A 19,078-nucleotide genomic window follows, 5' to 3' on the forward strand; every position below is an offset into this window, starting at 1 on the left:
TCTGACCTCCGGTTCTCCCCTTCGAGGAGTGAAGGTTCTTCTCACACCGTTCTCCGGCTGGGCTTCGACCACTTTTCTCAAGGAAATTTGAACTGTTAATTTGGACAAAAAAATTCTAACAAGACCGATCTAGCCCAAAGCAAAAAAAAATATATATATAATTTCTTGTAGTAACCTCACCTTATTTAAGATAATTATACACCAAAATTGAAGCAAAGAGATCCCAATAGAAGAAGAGGAGAGAAAAGATCGTAAAAGAGGAGTACAGATGCACAAAAATCAATTGACATGGTCACAATCATGAACTCTTCAACACTGACAGTGCTTCCCTTGTTGTTGCAGAGATAACAGCATCAGAAGCATTTGGCAAGTAATAGTATTTGCCTGTAAGATAATAGATGATTAGATTTTATGATAGCCATTACTTACAAATATAATAAGAGTTGTGGAGCTGATACCTTGGGCAATCCTTGCAATCTCCTTAGCAAATCCGGTTGATACGAACTTGTTTTCAGTGTCAATGACTAGAAGTGACATCCCTGCCTTGTATATTTTTGCAGCTACATCTAGGATCTCATCCTTCAAAAGAGGGAACTATATGAGTTTCTTGAAGAGTCAACTATGGAGTACACAAGTTCTTATAAAGAACATCACTATCAAGAAGAAAGGCAATAAAGACAACACCAACAACGCTTGCTGATGATCATATACACTATCATGTTTGACAAGACAATAGGAAAGGCACTGAATGTAAGTAATCATCCAATGATTCAGAGTAAAATAAATGATTATTACTAATTAGAAGTCTTCTTCCTCAACAAATAATGGATAGGATCATGATGAAAGTAAAATAAGGCAACTTTTAGAAACAAAAAAAAAAAGATGATCCAGTATGAAGCTTTGCATCTGTGGGATAGTTTAGATACCATCCTGGAGGTTTGACTGCATGAAATAAGGAAAAACATGTAAATAATCTAGGTAATTAATAGATAGATAAGAATTACTCTTGAGTATGGTATTGGTCAACCTATAGTAGTAAATTTCTATGTAGGTGGCTATCTTGTCAAACCATATGTTGCAACATTAGTCTAATATTTTGTCTCTCTCCTGGAACAGTTCCAAAATGCCAGAAAAATACAAATTTTATTGTATAACATCAGATCTAGGGGGATTACCATACCTATTGAAGTTTAGGATAGTCATGGTCTAGGAGGATCACTAGGCATACTAACTTTCTAAGTCCAGTCATTAATATAAACAAGTCAGATGACATGAACAGAAGTTAAAAGGCATTCTTGATGTTTTGGCCTCTGTTACCATATTCATAGCAGTAATACCTTCAATTCTTGAGAAGAAGGTTTAGGTGCATCTGCAGTAGCAGCTTCAGGATCAGTAGATCTTTTTAGTGATATGTTGGCCCTTCCATCCGTAATTGCAACAATCATAATGCGTCCAACATCCCCACTCTTTTCAGCATTTAACCCAACTCTAACAGCCTTACATAGGGAAGGCAGAGTTATCCAAGATGGCAACATGAATCAAGTACTAGAATATAAGAGCCGATGCCTAATTTATTACCATACTAAGACCATGAGCTAAGGGAGAACCGCCACCACATGGTAATCTCTCAAGACGTTTTCGGGCCATTGCTATCGATCTTGATGGAGGCAGTAGAACTTCTGCACAATCTCCACGGAAAGGAATGATTGAGACCTGATTATAATGAAGTCAAAGATAAATTAGGAAAGGAGGGCAATGCTGGATATTATTCATGCTTAAAGCAGTGATATAGTAGTAGAAACTAAAAAAAAAATATTCATTTCACGCCCTGCATTAATTGACTTATAACAAGCAGTGTATACCAAAATGACAAATACTTTTACCTGATCTCTACTAGTATAGCTCTCTGCTAGTAATTGTAATGCTGCACCTTTTGCATTCTGCATACGGTTTAGTGCCATGCTCCCACTAGCATCTACCACAAAGATTACCTGCCAAAGAATACAAATAGATAAACAATGCTCATCTAGTAACAACAGGACTGTAATGCAACAGCCAGATGCCCTTGATTGATTTCAAGTGATGTTTATTCTGAAAAGACTCTTCATTAAATTCAACGGCCAGTTGCTCCAAGTGAATAGGCTTCCATATCTTACAATCTTATATGTTCTGGCCATGATAAAAGAGAATCAAGAGCTTGGACTTTTGTTTTTCTTATTTGAATGAATGTAATAAGTGGAACAAGAACAGAGGGAAAAGACAAAATCATACCAGGGCACCTGCTTTTCGAGCCATTCGTTTTGCTCTCATATCTGTTTTTTCCACAAAAACTTTTCTTGTCTTAGAAATATCTTTCTCCCGTCGCAGCTTTTGGTATGGTGCAGCTGCTCTGAGTGTGGCATCAACAGCTAACCTCTTTACAGGGCCCTGCATTAGAATTTATAATTTTGCTTTACAATAATATTTTGTGATTATGCCATTAAAGATATAAAACACAAAGTAATGATCTAGAAAGTGATTATGACCAACTAGTACAAATGAGAAAAGCAAACATATAGATCAAAGAAGTTGAACTCAAAATTCATTTAAGTTCCATAGCACAAAGTAATGATCTAGTTAAATAAATGGGAAAACCTTGGGAAGCATAGGCTTAATATATCGCCCCCTATCTTCTGAGAATATAACATTCTTAGCTCGGCCAGCTTTTCCCCGCCGTCTTTGTGCTTGCTGTGCAAAGAACAGGAGCTTCTCATCTACTAGACCACCTTCAGCATCAAAGATAAACTCTTCAGGTATTTGCGGCTCTTGCTGTTCATTCTCTTGCTCATTGTCCTCCTATTCATTCATGTAAACATTTTAATCTATCTCTAAAGAAAACCTCCAACAATTTATTATTTTTAAAAGCACAGAAACACAACAAGAATCAGATATTCATGATACCAGATACCTTATATCAAAGAAATCAAAGTACACTAATACAGAATTAAGGATGGGCTAGATGGCAAAGAAACTGAAACACACCTCTTGATCTTCATCCTCATTTTGATCCTCGGCAGAGTCCTGACTCTGTGGAGGAGGTGGTGGAGGCGGAGGTGGCTGATTTTGTTGTTCTTGTGGGTTCTCATTGAAGCTCGAGCGAGGCAGAATAACTAGCTCTACCTGCAACAAGAAAAGGCATAGTATTTCAAGCACATTCACTGATAAACTTCATGAAAGTATAGATTATGAACTGATGACTTCATATATATAGATCAGAAATTAATCAAAATGGAATCCTTTCTTATAGAATCAAATAAGCTCTAAAAATGCATTTGATGAGTTACATCACATTATGGTGAGTCAAGCTTTTCCCTGGTGCAGAAGAAAGTGATAAATGAGGAATGCATCAAATTTATGAGATAGTCAGAACTGTGCTGATCATTCAAATAACAAAACTGATAATGCACTAACATCCTAATACAAACTTTCTTTTATTTCTTTATCTTGTCCAAGTGCCACTTTATCTGTACATCTTGTCTTATACTGGTATGCACAATATAAGGTACATCAGAAGAAAATGTCTAACATGTTCTATCAACAATAGTCCAGAATAACAGATGCATATACTCTGCCAGAATATTACTGGAAATGGATGACAAACCAAATCATACACGTAACAACATAACTTTAGTAATAGATGCCAAAGAGAAGTCAAACTTACGAAAGGCCAAAAGCTGAATCCAAAAATAAATAGTTATGTCTTGAATAAGTATTTCCTAGAAGTTTAAGCATTCTCAGGGTTACTAGAGATACTTAACAGCCTTTTTAAGGTCATCCACATAAACTTTTTCGCGTCCTTCCAAAGCAGCTACACATTTTGCCACTCGAGCAGCATATAGCTCAGCTCTGTGTCCCTGTAGATGAGTCAGTCATTATCTACCGGTAAGCTGCATCGCAACATGTACAACTGTGAATAGTTTCACATATTTCATTATTTACTGTGTGCTACAATACTTAAATGAAGAATAGTAAATATCTTGGAAGTCAAGGCATAAGAATGTTAACTTATTAATAAGTTACTATTGATTATTGATTAAACTTTATTACTAGTAGTCTACTACTAGTATATATAATGCCAAAGAATAAAAATCAAGTAAAAGCAAAGTAGGACCTGCATTTAGCAACTTATTAGCAGAAAACAATCTTATACTTGTACACATTACAATGAGCTATATATCATGAGTCTCCTATGATCTAATGCAAATAAAACAAGCAAAACACTTAGAAACAGCCTGACACAAGTTGATACCCAAAACAAGCAAGAGAGCAGCACAATGACACCATTAGCCATATGTAGTTAATGCTGAGATGCTTCAACTATAACTTTATATGTAGTCAGACTATTCTTCTTGTGCTAACTATCGTAATCAAATTATGTTCAAGTCAGCTACAATGGCCACCAAACTTTTCAACTGCTTTGAGAAAGATTTATTCAACTATTATTGAAATAAATTCTTTAATCTGGAGGCATCATTGGAGATTTTCAGAACCATGACTATCTTGCATATGTATGAGCAAGCTCAATGAACTGTGAAGCGTCCATATATTCCAAACTGTTAGCTTCTACAAAGAACTATCAAGTATTAACAACTACGAAATAACCCACTTACTAACAAAAAGTAAGTGACCTCATATAAGTGAACTGGCAATAAGACATCAAGTACCTAATCTGTATAGAATAATATTTAAAAATTTGATGTAACAATTAAAGACAAGCATATAATATTGGGAGGATGCAAATTTAACAAAGTGTCAAGAGCTAAATTTTATGAACCTGACAACCACCTCGTAGTGCTTCCATAACCAGGTATTTAAGCTGCTCTCTAGATATGGATACATCCTTCAGATACTCCCTTGCTAAAATGATCTGTAGTACAAGAGACAAAAGAGATTATAATTTAGATCTTCAGAACCCCGGTAATTTTCAGCCTGCTAAACAACGCCAAAAAAAATGCGGCATTTTAATTCCATTAAATGCTGATAAAGAAATTACACAACAGTTGAACTATAATGGTTTGCCATGGATAAGCATATTCCATGATTTACATTGGAGAGGTAAACATCATCAAAGCAGCTGTTGGCCACGAAACTTGAATCTTGTTTGACTTAGTATTTCAACTTGTGATCTGTGTTCCTGAAAGATCTCATAGCATTTATAGCAGTAGTGCAGTATGCACACTAATGCACTAACTTGAATGATTTTAATTCTACAAACATTTGCAATTAGCACCAACAAAATCAGAAAAAAAGGCACAAAACTGCATATAATAGGTGCCTATTATTAATGAAACTGCTAGTCGCTATCAACAAGCTTGAAAATATAACATCCTACACAGCATATTGCATGGAAATTTACATTATTGAGATGCATTTCCTATTGTCGTTCCTCCTTACTGCCTTGCCATACAAATACATCGTGGATTATTGCACTTACCAGATAGTATGTTATTTGACAGTAACAGTAGAAGTTTTTACTTTTTGATAGCCTCTAGTAAATAGTACAACAAGCTATAGAAATTGTACCTGAGTTTTTACGAACTCAGTCTCTTCCTCCACCATTTTGAAAACATCCCTGCTAGACTCCTGAAATTGCGTTGCAATACCAACAGCTGCAACCCGGTCATCAAAACTCATAGGAAGATCTGCACTGCAGAATCAATGGCCACTAACTTAATTTATGATTTTAAATGGAACTATATATGTGCAAGGGCGAAATTGATTTATTTGATAACAACTTTTAAATCTTTAAGATACCAAGAATTTACCTAGTAAAATTTCAGTCAAAAGTTCAGAAAACAAAATTTCATTTATCATCTTTATACCTCAAATTAATTGCAACACGATCAAGTAAGTGTTCACGTACGGATCCTTCCTCTGGATTGTAGGTAGCAATCAGAAGTGGCTTGCATGGATGGCGAAAGCTAATTCCTTCTCTTTCCACGGTATTAACTCCTTCAGTAAGAACATTTAAAAGCAGATTGCTTATGCCCTCATCTAAAAGGTTTATCTCATCAACATATAGGACACCTCTATGGGCTTCAGCAAGTAGTCCTGGTTGAAAAACTGTTGTTCCTGATTTAACAGATTCCTCTACATCAACAGATCCGATAAGCCTATCTTCTGTAACACCAAGTGGAATCTGTGATATAGATAAAAGTTGGAACCATTAAGATGCTAATGATGACACAAATGTATCATTAGTCTTATGCCACTTTAATAAATGATACCTGCACAAAAGGTGTCCTAACAATCTCAGTCTTGATGTTACCAGTACTATCGTATTGAAGTCGATCAACTAGTCCATTTTCCCATCTAAAAGAAAACAACAAATTAGACAAACTAAAATGCGCCATGCATTAAAAGTAAAATGATAACATGTGGCCGCAACAAGCAAAACTGCTGGCATGGAGTCATGGTTGGAGAGAGATGTAACAAGAAGTCATTTGGGATTTCCATCTTAATATTCTGATATACAGGTTCCAGTTCCGAATGAAATTTTATGACTATTAGAAATAGAGGAACAATTATAGCAACTAGTCTTTCTGAACTTTGGTGTTAATATTCTACTCTAAAGATTTCTTCTCAGAACACGAATGGTGATACTATAATGAATCATGTTTAATCTGTCAAGTGATAATAGCATCTCATGTTCTGTTAATTGTAATACCAGACTTGCTTGAAACAGCGACCTATTGTCAAACAAATTATGGATATCCAACAGAACAGCCTAGGAACTACAGGATTTGATGCTATTTGATTAAGACAGAAAACTAACATTTATGTTATTTACTCTATTACAATTATCAAGTCTTTTAATCTGCATAGGGCTGAGTAAGTAACAGCAATACTGAGAAGGAAAATTTCAGCTTCTGAAGGTATCAAGTGAATCATGATTACCATTATACATATATAATAAAGAGATTGTTAAAACAAGTTTCATAACGGATCTTTTAACCCATTTATAATTGACAGATGTCTTACCATGTAAGTTATGTCACGTTTTACATGATAAAAGCACTTATAGATTTGAAAACAGCACTATACAAATTTTCAAGGGAAAACGTAACAATTCAATTTACCTATTCATAGTAGTAGAAGTAAAATATATTTCGACCTGTTCAATACAGCAAAAACAGAAAGCCTCTTGCACAGTTTAACTCTGTTTTTAAGTTCTTAAAAAAGATTAATTAGCTGAAATGTGATGCAAGTTAGATAAAGTATTTGATGACATTACTCTTCTGGACAACTGGGATCTGCATTTGCAATTGAACCTACAACTACTTCAATGGGCGGAAGCATTGCGTGCAATCCACGTGCCATTATTGTCTTGGCTGTCCCTCGCTTCCCTGAGATAGCAATTCCCCCAATTTCACGATCAATAGCCCCAAGCAGTAAAGCAGTTTTGATGGCATCCTGGGCCAAGTGGAATTATGCACAGATGGTTAAAATTCAAGGGATAAAATCACCATGATACAGCACTGCAGAAAAAGGCCTCTAGAAAACAACATAATATGCAACTAGAAGTCACATAAATTTCGTTTTCCACAAAAATTGCTGACTTAAATTGGAGAATATTACACTGAAGACCTAGCTTTACATAAGAAGGCGGCGACACATTCATCATCTCTCTTACAATGTTTCCAGGCACCAACTTTTACAGTATTGAAACAATCGTTATACACAAGACTACAAAGCAAGCTCCAATTATAAACAACAGTATTGCTTCTAACCAAATAGAAGAACATTACAAAGACTTGCAACACGAAAATGCCACAACCCCGCAAATAGCATCCTAAAAAGTTCAAACCCAACTAAAGAAGATGATCCGAGATATCCAAAGAAACAAAAGGATTCTAGCTTTGAGCCATTTCTGACCTGCCCAACAACAGCAGCTAAGGGAAAATACTGCCTCCCATACTGCGGCTTTTCGAAAGACCTCTCTCCAGTTGTGGAAACGGCGCCATTGCTGACCTCTGTCGTCGTGGCCTGGGCGACTATCGAGCGGGGAAGAAGAGGTCGTCGCGACGTTCTATCACAGAGGCAGATACTCTTCGTCAAGGGAGGAGGAGAAAGATAGCACGGTCTGGTAGGAGAGACGAAGATGGATTGGAAGGAGGTGAGAGAGGGGGAAGCCATGGGAGCTCTCACTAGAAAGTGGAGAAGAAAGAGCGAGAAGCGAATGGAATTGGGCTATATTTTCTCCTATCTTATCTTTGGTTCGTTGTTTGGACCCCACTTTTGCACACCCAAACCCGAACCCGAATTAACCCGCTTTAGATTTAACTGGATCCGCTTTATTTATTTTTCTTTTTTCTTTTTTCTAATTACTTGGAGCCTTATAAGATAAAATAAGCTTGACAAATTTCTAGCAGTCTCTTTTATTAAGATTTCAAGCAATTACAAACCTTAGTTAATTTAGGATAATGGAATAGCCGCTATATATAATTATCTCCTTTAAACTATTTCTATTTTTCAAATGGAAATCTTCAACCCTTTTTTTTTAATCAAATTAGCAAAATTTTATGCTCCTCGAATTGAACAAGGAAAAAAAAAAATTAACCACACGCATTGCCTGCCAATCTCTATAAATTTGACAATCCATGAGGCTTTTCAAGAGACTTCCTCCTTGATACATCACTGAAAATATATATATATATATATATATATATATATATATATATATATATATAATTTTATTACATCACATGTAAAATAATTCCCGTTTGGAATTCCATGAGCTACAACAAAAATTTAAATTTTTACATTCAAGATTTCTCTTTTGGAATAAGGGATAGTAATAAACTAGCTTCCTCCCTTGATTATGTGAAATCTATCGCGTACTTCTCTTGAGCTTGAATTCACAAACTGAAAGTTACGAAAAAAAGAAGGTATATGATGAACAACTTCATTTTGGCTGTAATGGTGATATAATAAATATATCTACTAAAACCAACTAAAGTAGTTCCTACCTCTACTGATAGATCTGTTCTAGTACTGTGTCCTCTAATATAACCAAATTCAGATATCCTTGTTAAGCTCCAACTAGCAACCTGCATCAGAGAAGAAGAAGACCATGTGGTTGTATGAAGGATTAATTTATGTTTATGAAATAATCAAGTAACAAAAACTAGAAGATTTCGCTAGGGAAATTCCATAAACCAACTACAGAATTCTATGTGCTCATGTTTGTACTCGATTTATCTATCTTTAAATCAATAATAACATAAACTTCTTATGCCCCTTATGAGCGGCGAAATAGATACTGTAACAACGATATTAAGGTAGAATCTACTCACCTTGTCTGGAAACTTGTCTAGCGTAAATCCAGCCATTCCTACAATGACGTGAACTGGCGCTGTATAATTGTTGTTATTGTAAGTGTCCACTCCACCATCATCCTTTCTAGGTATTCCTAGGCATTCTTTTCGGTAGACTGCACAAGTTCTCTCGTAATTATGCACATGGCCAAAGAGAACAAGATCCACCTAAATATTAGGAAATTATAGATTGATTAATTTCGAAGTCAAAACGGCTGAGAAAAAGGGGAACCATGAAAGCATGAGACTTGTAATCAACAAGTAGTCACTGCATTTAGCCTAAGAGGAGTTAACTTCCATGCAATGCAGTCAAGAAGATGATTCTGAGCTTTATCCGGATGACAATTGTAAGAACAATCTACAGTCCAATCAGTGTTATGGTTATCAAATAAGAAAGTGAGGTGAATATTAATCATCTAGTTTTACTTTTTGAAAGCCAAGAAAAATGTGAGTTTTTACTTACCACCATTATCATTACTCAAGTTACAAGAGGTGTATAAGCCAACAATTAGCACTTTACCCATTCTGAAAAGTTAAAGAGTACTTACAAGAAAAGGATAGAAAATCTAAAGAATTTCTAGGCATACTAAGTATTGTTCCAGTAGCAAAATTTAGGATTTAAATTAGAAGGCACTTATAATCTTTATAATTTATAGAAAACTTCATTACAGATAGGAAGAATAATTGCAATGTATACTTGTACAGAACTTGGGGACTATACTAACGCAACATAAAATAACTTTAAACTAGTCAATGCACATGTATCGGCGATGAATGAGACGAGACCAGTAACAGAGAAGAATTTGAGTAAAACTAAGCTTGTCAACATAAAAATACCTTAGGCTTGGAAAGACTTGTGTAACTATCAAGAAAAATCTGTAATCACAATCTGATTTAAATAATCAAACAACTACTAGGAAACCATATTAAGATACTTCTTCCTTTGTTAGACAGCCGATTGAATGTTGAAGAAACTACCTTATAATTCATCAGAAGTGGTTCAACAGATTTAAGAAAGTCAGGATCCACACCGGGAAGTATACCAATATTAGATGAATACATAGGTCTATGCCTGTCACCATGAAGACAAGTTAGGAGGTTGCTACCAGATCATATGGAAGACTAAATAACATGAAAAACGTGATGACACTGATGTACAAAAGCTTCCAATTCGGAAATAGGTTTTCACTCGTTAGGTAAGAAATAAAGAAGAAGAACCCAATGATTAGAAAACTTGTATCTCATAGAGACAACAATATAGAACTACTCATATGCAGATATAGTTTATAAAAGCTCAAGCAATAAAAACAAGAGACAAAGCAACATTCTCGAGCAATAATCAGATCAGGGGTTTTGTTCAACTATCTATGAACATAAAATCCTTATAAAATAAAAATGTTAGTTAAAGTTGATTTACCCTGCAAAGATTATCCAAGGTGTCCTGGTTCGATCGACAGATGCCAAGTCACCTTTAATCCACTCATACTTTCAAGTTTTCATGAATATCACTAACTGTCAATAGGATATACTACACAGAAATTGAAGAACATAAAAGAGAACGATAACAAGCAAACCTGCTCAGAATTCTCACTCCAGTCATGCTCGGTGGAAATCACAGTGAAATGAACACTTGCCTGTTCAATTGAGTACCATGGTTTATCCTTATGGTCTGTTGGCATCTGAAAGTAGTTCTCATAAGCAGCTCCACACTCTCCCCCAGAGTCTGGTGTGTTATATACTGATCCTGAGTCTGGGTAGTCTCTGTAATTCAAGTTCATATCTTAGTTTTTGTTTTTGGTTGTTTTTTCTGTCAGTGATCTTAATATCTTATTATCCTTCTATTTTGACCTTGTGTAGAATATACTGAAAGCCACAGCAGGAAATGGTATAGGATAACATATGAAAACTTAACTTCATATTAAACTGTTCAGATCTATAATAAAATAAAATTTATTATATCTCTTGCACACCTTATTCTTTTCTAGCTTAGCAATGGATTATGTTTTATCTTACCTCTCATGATTACCTATAGCTGTCATGTAGGTTACATGGGATGCAATTGGAGTGATCAGACTTAGAAAATAATCCCATTCAACCAAGAATCCTGTGGCATAACTTATGTCTCCAATATGAAAAACTGAGTCAACATCACCAGCTGCAACTTCATCTGTTATAGCCTTGACCACGGAGAGAGAACCAGGCTGCATTTGGCAAACCATGAAAGTAAACAAAACCTTCAAATAGTTTCCACAACTTTTCATGATAAAGGTTGAAATAGTATGAACTAGAAAGTGCATAACTCACAAAAATGCAGGTGAGAATTAATTAGTAAATACCAAATAACACAAAAAATTCTTCTTTCAAGATTTGTAGTTTCACCTGTAAATTGTTTACATGAAATGCTTCCATGTACATGCTTTCTAACTCAAAATCATCAAATATATAATAAACCAACCATAGTTTATTTTAACAGTAATTTACACCAACAGTTAAGCATGCCTGTGAATCAGGCCAAATATTTAGAGCTTGCATCTGAGTATATGTTTCCAGCCATATGTGCTACAGAATGAATCTTCACTAGTATACTGTAGCATTAAGAAGCTTATTCTGCATAGTTTAAAATTTCAAGTACAACTATATAAAGACATCTATAGTGGCATTGTCATAAAGAACTTAAACATTATAATTTTATGGCAAGTCATCATAGTTATAACTAATTACCTGAATATAGTGTTCAACAGACAAATCGAAAGGGGCCTTCCCCATGTCGCCATAAGCAAGAAAAAATAGCTCGTCTGACCCCCCAGCAGGTGGAGTTCTGAAATTCGTTTGGGGACTCCAGCCAACAGAATCACTGCTTCGAAATAAAATGTATTGTTTAATTAAAAAGAAAACATATACAACATCTTTAGCAGAACCAGAAAATAGCATATGAAGCAATGAACAATGAGAAATCATCAAAAGTAAATAAAAAAAAAAGGTTATCTTGTATTACATGAAGCAGTGATCTGTTGTATTACATCAATGTTATAACATCAATGTTATAACATCAATGTTATAACATGTATTACATCAATGTTACATCAATGAGATCACTGTTATAACATGCTCTTGTTAGTGAAGATAAAATGAAATCCGACATCATCTACAAACTATGTATTTGACATGATCACTAGGCGAATTTGTTGTGCCTCTCTGTAATCTCTACTTGAATACACAACAAAACTCCTTGATAACTATCTCCGCCATTATGCCACATGTGAAGTGAATGGTTGGCGAACAGTGATAACCACTAATTCCCCCCGCCGCTAAAACTGCAATACTTACCTTGGATAATGTCAATTACATGAGAAATTCTAGAAGTTCTCTCTTGTAAAATAATTTCAAATGTTGCATTTTAAGGTTACTCTACAGAGACAGGAGAGAGATTAGAGAGATTAGATTGCCTTCCGTAGCTATAATAGTAGGATAGAGAAGGTTGGAGCCCTGTCATTACAGCGGAATGGATATAGCCAGGGTCATGCCATCCGAAATCCTTAGCTGCACTTGGTACTCTGCCCCCTAGAAAGATCAACGAAAAGCAAGAAACAAATCCGAAGAAGAGTAGTAAGTTACTATAAAACATTCACAAATTCCATCAGAAAGTAACCTAAAATGTTCCACAAATTAATGATCTATACAAAGCTCGTAAGCTTTCAACAATCAAACCAAACACAAGTTTGAATGTTTAGAACGAACTCACCGCACATATCATCTCGTGTAAACGTCGCAACCTCCGAAGTAACCAGAAATTTATTCCCGTACATGACTTTCTGTGGGTTCTTATCCCCACTCACCCATGTCACCCTCATCTGAGGGAAAAAGAAAGAAAGAAATAAATAAATAGTGAAAAACAAAAGGCATGGTTGTAATCATAAAAATTCACTCAAATTTGGAATATTTACCGACGTCGCAGTGGAGTCAACGCTGGAGAGATGGGCATACAAAGGCGTGGAAGGATTGGAAAAACCAACGGGGTTTGACCTTCGTAGTAAGCAAGGTGTGTCAAAACCCCCGGTGAAGAAGATGAATTCGATATCAGTCCTGATGTTAATAACGTGGAATTCAACGGAGCCACTGCAAGTGCGCAGTAAACACTCGTCCTCTACTTTTTCGTGGCATTCTTCGTTCTTGCAGCTCAGGTAGGATGCATCGTTGCTTAGGAATTGTGCCTGCAGAGCCTTAGGACTTGTTTATAATTTATCTTTTTATCTTTTCTAGACCCTTGATGTTTTGATATTCTCCAAATAGTATCTTCTCTGATTTAGTGATCATGGGTCGACTAAAATTAGTATATAAATATAATGCAGGGAGTGAACTGTTAAACAGTTGGTACTTATTAGTAAATTACAAAGAAGAGAAATTATTTAGAAACACACTATTTTTTGCCTTTATTATACCCTTGCACTTTCCTTCTAATAAATATTTTTATAATAAAAACATGTAGGTATTCAATATGTCTAAATGAACCTCGAGTATTCTAAGCCCAAGTGACACTTAAAACAAAATTAATCACAAACCATACCCTAATTAAGTGTTTAATTTCAGCCACAAATTGGTCTCAAGTGGAACTTGGCCTCCACAATTCCAGCAGTTATTACTGGCCATTAACCGGAGCAAAAAAGTTTCAAAAGACTAATTCAGAACTTTGAGTTTAAGCTATGTTGGATTAAAATTATAAAAGTGTAAACTATAGAGATCTGGAATTCACCTTCACAGGGTAATGGCAAAGGAGAGGAAGACTGCTAAGATCTCCAGTTCCCTTGTAAAGCAATGAATTCAATGGACAATCCGAAACACTGTTACATTCGATATAGTCTAAGTTAGTAAAAGAATATATATATATATATATCCAACTTTAAGACTAACATTAAAGAGAAAAATGTTAGTAAAACTTGCAATAATTACTCTGAATTAGAAGGCGAGATCATGGCAATCCAATCCGATTCATCTGGAATCAAGACGCCACTAACAGTCACTGTAACATCTTCTTCATCCGATAACGAGGAGTTGGGGTTGATGGTAATTGCAAGGTATGGATTTGGATCATGGCAGTCCATTAAGATCCTCCTATTTATAACTCTAAATTCCGATATTCCCATATAACCTCGTAATTCCTCGACCGAGGAAGCGATAAACTGAGGAGAAGGAGATATAAATATCAAACATAAGATTACGAGAAATAACCATTGAAGCGTGGAACTCCCCATGAAGAAGAAGATATGTTTGTGGTAGTGGATTTTACTTTGGTCCTCTTCCTCTCTTATATACATATACATGTAGACGTACGTGTCGTTAATCTGGAGGAAAAGGACCAGCTAAGGGACGTATATGAATAACTACTAGATATGAAAGAGGTACAATAAGTCGAAATATGGCTGCAGTTAGATTATTAGAATGATATTTACCTCAATGGATTAATGATATAGTTCTCTCCGTTTGGAAACTTTGAGGACGAGACGTGATGATTTAATTAGGATGGTATTAGCTCTAATGTTGTTCTTTCTTTCCATAGAGAAAAAAAAAATTAATGGCAAGAGAGAGACGTGTTTTTTCTATTTGAGAAGAATTATAGGAGAACCTCCCCCTCGTTAATTAACATGAAATTAGGTAACTTGTGGCTAGATAGTTTACGTGGTTTATTTAATATGAAGTATTTTCTCTTTGAATAGTTTAATCATTTATATTGCAACCATCTAGTTTATTTAGAGTATTAAAAAAATGCTCGTTGAATTGGTTATTAATCTCATGGAACAAAATCACTATTTCGAAAAACTATTCTCCTGAGTGCACTTACACGACATATATGTAAATTAGAAGTCATTATTTATATTTATTTTAAATTCTTTTTTCTAAATGTATAACCTCTAAAATTAATATTTATATTTATCTCCTTCTAAACACTTGGATTTTAACTCCTCAAATCTAATTAACCATTCAAATTTCATCAATTTGACTGAAATTAACAAAAAATATTCTTATATATTCTTATTTTACATATTTTTATCAGTCAATAATATTTATGTCTTTTTTATTTTAAATACTAAAGTTTCAGCTTATTCATTCATGGTATAATTGCAAAGATAAGACACGCGGTTCTAATCTCATACGTAAATACTCTTTCTGCCACTAAAGTACTAAACATTAGAAAATATTAATATTTTATTAGCGAAGTAAATTTATTAGAAACTTCTACTTCCTAAATTCATTTCACTTTCCAACCCGCTGTATACACAACACCAAAATCCAGACACAAAAATCTCAAAACAATTCTCTGAAAAGAGAGAGAGAGAGATAAAAAAAAAAATCTTAAAATCTTTTGAACCTCCAAGCTGAAACAGAGAAGAGCGGCCTCTCCTTCCAACAAAGGAAGAAGCAGCCATTCTTATCCTTCACGCTGTGCCCCTCGCATCCTCTGCTCTCCAGCAACCCCCTCGCCACCTCCAGCCCACCGTAGCTCAGCGGCACCCGTCCAAATCCAGCCAAGTTTAGCCTCTGCTCCCATCTCTCCAACTTCTCGTGCCGCTCCCTTCTTGCCAAACCATCGCATGCGATAATATTCTTAATCTCCTCTCCTAGCAAAAACTTCTCCACCCTCGCTCTCTCTGTCACCGCTCGCGGCGCCGTCGATTGCATGCAGTCGAACAGATTAGCGTAGTAGTATATCGCCTCCGCAAATCTCTCGCATAGCTCGCCGTTGTGGTTCGCTTCTTGCTCAGCCACCACCACGACCTTGGGCGACAAAGCGTATAGAGATGATAAGAAGCTTTCTATAGGCGAGGGGGAGGAGTGGGCCCAGTCGGGACTCAGGCCGATGAGGTTATGTCCGTGCTCGCTTCTGAGGAGGTCGCCGAATGTGCCCAGCATCGGATAGGCGTTGTACGGACTCCCTTTGGCTTCGTCGGTGGCGAGGAGACGGTGGAGGTTGACAATGGAGCAAACGGCGACCGCCTCGCCGGTCTTGACGCGAAGCTTGTCGAAGTTGAGGGCGTCGAGGTGGGCCTCCACGGCGTGGAATTGGAAGGACATCTCGTAGTTGTCGGCTTGGGCGGTGAGAAGGGTGGACATGCGGTGGAGCAAGCCGCTGTCGTCGTGGACCGCCGTGATGCGGAGGTGGGGCGGCCCCTCGGGGCGGCGGAGGAAGGCGTAGAGGAGGGAGAGCCACTGCTCTGGGTTGGCGACAGGGCCGGAGAGGTCAATGATGTGCACAACCTGCATGCATGCATATAGAAGGTCAAACTTATCGTTCATATAAGGCAAATAATATAACATAAAATTTAGACAACAAGTTAAGCTAACATTTACCTTCTCATCCTCCATTGCCTCAAGAATGGCCTGGTTGGACGTTAAAAATGCTACCTTTAGAAAAGGGAAGTGTTCGTAGAAATGATCGCGGGCGGTGGCGACGAGTTGGCGATCACCGGAGTCGGAAGAGGACAGGAGAGCACGGTGGACCCCGGCAAAGCGATCGAGGATGATCCGGCGGGCGAGGGCGTCGGCGAAGTAGGACGCGAGGCGCTGCATGGTGTGGCCTTCGCCACCGCCGGCAGTCGGGGAGGCGAGCAAGGAGATGCTATTTAAGCATTCATTGGCCTGGCCGATGTTGCCGGCGGAGACCTCGAAGACGCAACGTCGGAGAAGATTTATGAGCCCAATGCCACGTTGGTCGGGGCTCATGAATTCTTGGAGCCGAGGGCTGAACGTGAAAGGATTGCAGTTGAAAGGCGAGGGTGTCGTACCGTCTTCATGCACCATCTTCGGATTAATTTGCCGTCGACCAACTGGAGATTAGAGTTCACAAAGTACGTGTATCAAGTGGAGTTTAGAGTTCTTCTCCATCTATGCTACCCTTTCAAATCTTTATGGACAAAAAAAATTTGTACCCGTCGGCGAGGAGATGAAAGCATCAACTTTGAATTGGCAACTATACGTTAATGCTGATTGTTTGCGAGTTTTTTTTTAAATTTTTTTTGAATGCCTGCGATATATCCAAGAGCTTTGTACCTTTGTCCATTTGCATGCATCTTCCTAATGTTTCCATGTAGGAGTTGATGGCAAACAAATTTCTCTTTGTTGGCAACTAATTAAGAAGATTAATAGATCTTTGCCTTTGTCTTATTCCACGTGTGTCCTTCACCCAGATTAAAAAAAAAAAAAAGGAATGTTGTCATATCACGAGAAGGGTCGAGCCCGTAGCAATTAGCCCGCCAGTATCCATTAAATAATATAGGCTTTATAGCCGGCCCATATACCAATATATCTAGTACAGAAATCAATAAACTTGACCATGGGTATGAAATAGTGAGAGGGATAACTTATAAGTAAACTTACCAACAACTCCATTCCCAAATATTATTATTGGACAAAATTGGTCTCGTGGACTGGTATTTTAGTGACCGGACTTAACTGCTCAAAAGCTCAATTTTATTGATGGTTTAGTAATACAGTTAGCTTGGAGGAGCAACTCCTTGGCAGTGTGACTGTGTTTATTTCGAAGTAATTGTTTGATGATGCACATAATTTAAAATATAATTCAAATAATTTACTATATTAGCTAAAAAATTTGATGAGATCTCTGTATTTAAAAAAAAGTTTGGTTAGCCCGGAGATAAAAATATTAAAAAAAATTAAAAAAACTTAGAAGCTAACTTAACGTCCTTGGCACGAGTCACACGTAATTTGTAGCTACCGGGCACGCTACGAAAAGTTTCAATCAAAAGGTCAGATGGAAACAAGGCACGGATCCGCATCCCGAGGTCATGCCCATTTCCCCACCTTTCACATGTTTTGATTTCATCTAGGACCCTGCTCTTTTTTTTTCCAACTATTTGCAGTTTACGTCTTATACTTTAAATATTTATAAGTAGAAGCCCTACAATTACTAAATATTAGCACAAAATATATCGTCGTTAGTTAGACTTAATCAAGGGCTAAAATTAACTAGGCTAAAAATATCACTAAAATATTCTTATCCAACTCAAAATACTTTGTCCAACACAAAGTTCCATACAAATATTTGGTAAAAAAAAATGTAAGGACAGATATGAGAATATTTAAAATGCAGGGTTTAAATAAAAAAGTTGACCTTTGATTTAATGTTTATACATAATAGTCAAACGTGTAATGTAAGTTAATACACTTTTGATGTGACCTTCTCTTTGTCTTCGCTGCGTTGATTATTTAAGCACGTGATGGATTGATCAAAGGGAAGACAATAGCTTTCCTAAATAAACTAATTAACTGGTGTCATAGTTAGATTTGTGCCACATCTTGGTATCTCAATAGTCAATAGTAACAATTTTATCCATCTTTACAAATTATATATAAATATATATATTGCATTAACTCTTTTTAGTTATCCTCTGCTTTTAGAAAGGAAAAAAAAAAGAAAAGGATAGAGAGATAACATTAGTCCTTATCCATTATTTTTTATAATCCATGCCTACATATAAGGAACAGATCATCTCCAGAACCTAACTGCAAAATTACTAGTTTTAGCCAACCATTGTTGGCCAAGTAAATGAACTGACGCAATTTCTGCACTCTGTCTTGCAGGGTATCTATCTTCTGCCTTTCTTGTGGGACTCCCCAAAGCATTGGGATTTGGTCTGTTTAACGAGTTTTGTTTGGAGGTGGGGTTGGGCGGTGGTGATCTCCTCTGTCTTCCGAACGTTTATGTTACC

At 36.5% G+C, this 19,078-nt stretch overlaps 3 protein-coding genes across 3 annotated transcripts; all 3 read right to left on the minus strand.

The window, feature by feature from the left end:
* Nucleotides 1–130: 130 nt before the first annotated feature.
* LOC140791448 (magnesium-chelatase subunit ChlD, chloroplastic) lies at nt 131–8,209 on the minus strand. Its single transcript, XM_073142025.1, has 15 exons — nt 7,915–8,209; nt 7,274–7,452; nt 6,267–6,351; nt 5,862–6,178; nt 5,563–5,686; nt 4,814–4,906; nt 3,798–3,893; nt 3,022–3,159; nt 2,635–2,835; nt 2,272–2,427; nt 1,884–1,991; nt 1,579–1,713; nt 1,338–1,496; nt 459–579; nt 131–384 (listed from the first exon to the last, which is right to left on the minus strand). Exons 1-15 carry the CDS (start codon nt 8,173–8,175, stop codon nt 299–301), a joined length of 2,259 nt encoding a protein of 752 aa, XP_072998126.1. The 5' UTR covers nt 8,176–8,209; the 3' UTR covers nt 131–298.
* A 541-nt stretch (nt 8,210–8,750) lies between these two features.
* Nucleotides 8,751–14,605, minus strand: LOC140790496 (nucleotide pyrophosphatase/phosphodiesterase-like). Its single transcript, XM_073140607.1, has 13 exons — nt 14,304–14,605; nt 14,107–14,194; nt 13,301–13,567; nt 13,099–13,207; nt 12,803–12,917; nt 12,078–12,210; nt 11,370–11,557; nt 10,931–11,117; nt 10,774–10,841; nt 10,335–10,428; nt 9,336–9,524; nt 9,009–9,089; nt 8,751–8,904 (listed from the first exon to the last, which is right to left on the minus strand). Exons 1-13 carry the CDS (start codon nt 14,603–14,605, stop codon nt 8,842–8,844), a joined length of 1,884 nt encoding a protein of 627 aa, XP_072996708.1. The 3' UTR covers nt 8,751–8,841.
* A 1,099-nt stretch (nt 14,606–15,704) lies between these two features.
* On the minus strand, nt 15,705–17,150 carry LOC140790497 (scarecrow-like protein 3). The gene has a single exon (XM_073140608.1). The coding sequence runs from the start codon at nt 17,148–17,150 to the stop codon at nt 15,705–15,707; it is 1,446 nt and encodes a 481-aa protein (XP_072996709.1).
* Nucleotides 17,151–19,078: the final 1,928 nt, after the last annotated feature.

The sequence above is a fragment of the Typha latifolia genome, chromosome 6, assembly GCF_019914945.1.
Source record: "Typha latifolia isolate L0001 chromosome 6, TyphaL0001v2, whole genome shotgun sequence".
Taxonomy (NCBI): Eukaryota; Viridiplantae; Streptophyta; class Magnoliopsida; order Poales; family Typhaceae; genus Typha; species Typha latifolia.